Source organism: Aplysia californica, unplaced genomic scaffold (genome assembly GCF_000002075.1).
Source record: "Aplysia californica isolate F4 #8 unplaced genomic scaffold, AplCal3.0 scaffold00988, whole genome shotgun sequence".
Lineage (NCBI taxonomy): Eukaryota > Metazoa > Mollusca > Gastropoda > Aplysiida > Aplysiidae > Aplysia > Aplysia californica.
In genome coordinates, this window is record NW_004798258.1 from 228476 (window position 1) to 232032 (window position 3557).

General features: G+C 44.4%; 1 protein-coding gene across 1 annotated transcript in view; it reads left to right on the forward strand.

Annotated features, from left to right (window-relative positions):
• Positions 1–1460, forward strand: part of LOC101857526 (cytochrome P450 3A1) — a 6472-nt gene extending 5012 nt beyond the window's left edge. The window contains 1 exon segment of the mRNA XM_035973072.1: positions 1175–1460. Coding sequence (XP_035828965.1) covers positions 1175–1354 — 180 coding nt within the window. The 3' untranslated portion in view covers positions 1355–1460.
• Positions 1461–3557: the final 2097 nt, after the last annotated feature.

The following is a 3557-nucleotide window of genomic DNA, read 5'->3' on the forward strand; positions in this document are numbered from 1 at the left end:
CCCCCCCCCCCCCCCCCTTCTTTATTATGTATGTTACTCTCCTGTAACACCTCGAATCTTGGGCACTTATATGACCTAATTGTGTTACAAGTGCCGAAAAACTCTTATTAAGTGGGTGGTTGGCGGGTGGTTTACTTCTTCTTTCCTATCAAACGCCTATCGTCCTTAACTCCCCTCCTTCTTTCCAGTCAAACATCTGTCGTCCTTATCTTCCCTCATTCTTTCCAATCAAACATCTATCGTCCTTATCTCCCCTCCTTTTTTGTGTTTGTTACTCTCCTGTAAGACCTCTAATCTTTGGGTCTTATATGACCTTATTGTGTTTGTTACTCTCCTGTAAGACCTCTAATCTTTGGGTCTTATATGACCTTATTGTGTTTGTTACTCTCCTGTAAGACCTCTAATCTTTGGGTCTTATATGACCTTATTGTGTTGCAAGAGCCGAACAACTCTTACTAAGGGGGCTCTCGTGGCCTAGAGGTTAAGGTGTTCGTCTCTTCAAAGGTCCTGGGTTCAAATCTGGGTAGCGACGGAAAAATGTTCTTCTATAAAATGTCTCCTTTCACCTGCTTTTCTTGTCTCTGGCAATGTTCTGTTGCCTGCTTTCGCCTCCACTTACCCCTCCTCTGAGCTCCTGGCTCTTTCTGCAGCTTTTCGACTGCTACTCCTTGGCTCCTTTTTACTGCTGTCTTTCAGCCACACCCCTAATCTTCTGGTAGGAAAGATCTACCCCTAGCCTTCTCGGACAAGGACAAAAAATCTCGGAGGTCTCGTGTGCAAGTTGAGCACGTTAAAAATCCTTTGGTGGTTTAAAATCGATAAGAGTATACTTCGGCCGGCACCTGGGCAAAATTCAAAATTTCTTACCAACTGAAAATCTTAAATGAATGTGTCTCTCGTGCTCATATAACCGTATGCAGTTGCAAGCGACGTAAAACACTTACAAAAAAGGGAAAAGATTTTTAAAGTGCGCTGTGGGTGGTTGTGGGTGCTCTGGTGTGGTTTGCTCTTTCTTTCCGATCAAACATCTGTCGTCCTGATCTCTCCTTCTTTTTCGAGTATGCTACTCTCTTGTGACACCTCTAGTCTTTGACTCGTAAATATGACCGTATTGTGTTGAAAGTACCGTAACAAAATAACCCCCTTACTAAACTACCCCCATCGTACCGTTCAGGGTCCGTGCAACTGTATCGGCAAGAGACTGGCCCTGTTGGAGATGAAAGTGGCTCTGGCGGCCATCTTGCAGACGCTGACCCCGGTGTCATGTGACCAGTCGGTGTACCCAGTGGTGCCAGAGCCTCTGCTTATGGTGGCCAAGGGGGGAGCTTGGGTCAAGTTTGACGTCAGGAGCTGAGGGGTCACCTTTTACCAGTATTTCTTCACGTCTGCTCAGTATTTGAAGATATATGGTCGCTTTTAAGCACAAGGGGGCTATCCCGAAAAATGCTGTTTTGAGAAAAACGAAGGTAAAGATTTTGCCACTTCTTCAGTTTCTTTAAAAGACAAGGAAAGTTTTCTCTATAACCAAACAAATACACGCAACAATGAAACCAAACTTCTCCTTTAGGTAGGGCAATGCTCACTTTGGTGTAGGTCAAGATTTCTGGAAACCCCCGAAATCTGGGTTAGCCCACTTGCCCTTAAACGTGACTATATGTATACAGTGCAGCCTCTCTATGACGACATCGTCGGTACCAGAAAAAATGTCGTTATAGAGAGTTGTCGATATAGCGAGTTGTCGTTATAGAGAGGCAACAAGAAATATGACAATTAATGATATAGAAAAGGAAAACGTCGGGACCTGGGCACCTCGTCGCTCTACAGAAGATGTCGTTATACTGAAGGTCGTTATAGAGAGGCTGCACTGTATTTGAAGAGAGATATTATATGTATATATCTGTAGTTGACGATGTATTTTTGGAAAACAATATATAGCGAAAATTGTTGTTGGATTTGTAAGGATTGTTCTTTCATCTGTGTATGGTGTGGTGTGGTATAGTATGGCGTGGTATGGTGTGGTAAGTTATGGTATGTTATGATATGGTGTTATATGGTATGGTGTGGTGTGGCCTAGTGTGGCGTGGCGTGGCGTGGCGTGGCGTGGCGTGATATGGTGTGATTAAATTGTTGTTGGATTTGTAAGGCTTGTTCTTTCATCTGTGTATGGTGTGGTTTTGGTATGGTATGATGTTATATGGTCTGGTAAGGTGTGGTATGATATGGTAAGGTATCGTATGGTATAGTATGGTAAGGTAAGGTATGGTTTATTAGGTTTGGCTCCGTAGAACGAAGCCAAGCAAGTGGGGAGCTTTGAAAACTCCCCAGTAATAATAAGCTACATTAAGTGTTCAAGAACGCCCGAGTGTAGATTGTTGTTGTTGTTGTTAGCGATCCAGTAGCATCTGAGCGTTAACTCTTCTGCATGATGCCATTCTGTAATAGCTGCATGTCTGTTCTAATTGTTGTCTTGAGGAGTAGAGGCAATTAGATGTGTGGGGTAGCTTGGGAAGAAAACATCCCCTTAAATCAGTTAGTTTTCTACAGAAGAACAGATGATATTCCACTGTCTCTGAGGGGTAGTCATATAGTGGGCAGGCAGCAGACTGCTTTACTCCAATTCGGTTGGGATGTTATTTGAGGGGTACATGTTTTGTTCTAAGTTGGAAGATTATGGATTGATCTCCCCACCTCAACTCATTGATTGGATCTTTGACCAGTGGTGACCAAATGTAGATTAAAATCAGGATTGGATTACCAGCACTAGATATAGCAAAACTTTATACCATTTAAGCTAACACTACAAATGATGACAGCCGGGTGATGAAAAGCCGACGTGGGTAGTTGGTGGGTGCTCTGGTGTGGTTTGCTCCTTCTTTCCAACCAAACTTCTATCGTCCTGATCTCTCCTCCTACTTTCCTGTGTTTGTTACTCTCTTGCAGTTATTGAAGTAAAGGTGGCGTGGAAAGGAATGGGCCACCCTACCACAATATTCTGAACGCCCATGGAGTTGTCTCACTGACAAGGCAATCCCCAATGTCCGGATCGGATGCGGGAACAACTTTACTTTCAACTTTACAAGTTCCAACGATTCTAGATGTGCTTTTTGTGTTGCAATTGCCGTAAAACTCTTACTAAAACTTCTAAAAAACCAGCAACTAAAAAGCAGACTTGCCCATTCTGCATGGGAGGGGATACAATGCCGTGTGTAGATCATTGTTCCCTCTTGCCTCGGGTTCAAGGATCCCCCATCACTTACTTTTACTTTACTTTTTTTCTTCCGCTTGTACCGGTGGGTGTCGCGGGGAGACACAGGCGTCTGTCTGCAGCAAGGCGAGTGGCCTGTAGGAAGGACATCCCTTGAGCTCTGAGGGCGTCGGCCACAGATTCACTCCAACTCCAACGTCGCCTTGGTCTTCCTCTGGCTCTCCAGTCAGAATATTTGATGATACTATATGCCCTCAGAGCTGGTTGGTATCGGGGCATCCGTGTGAGGTGTCCGAACCACTTGATCCTCCATCACAATCTCCACTATGCCACGTTCAGTAGGAATTGACAG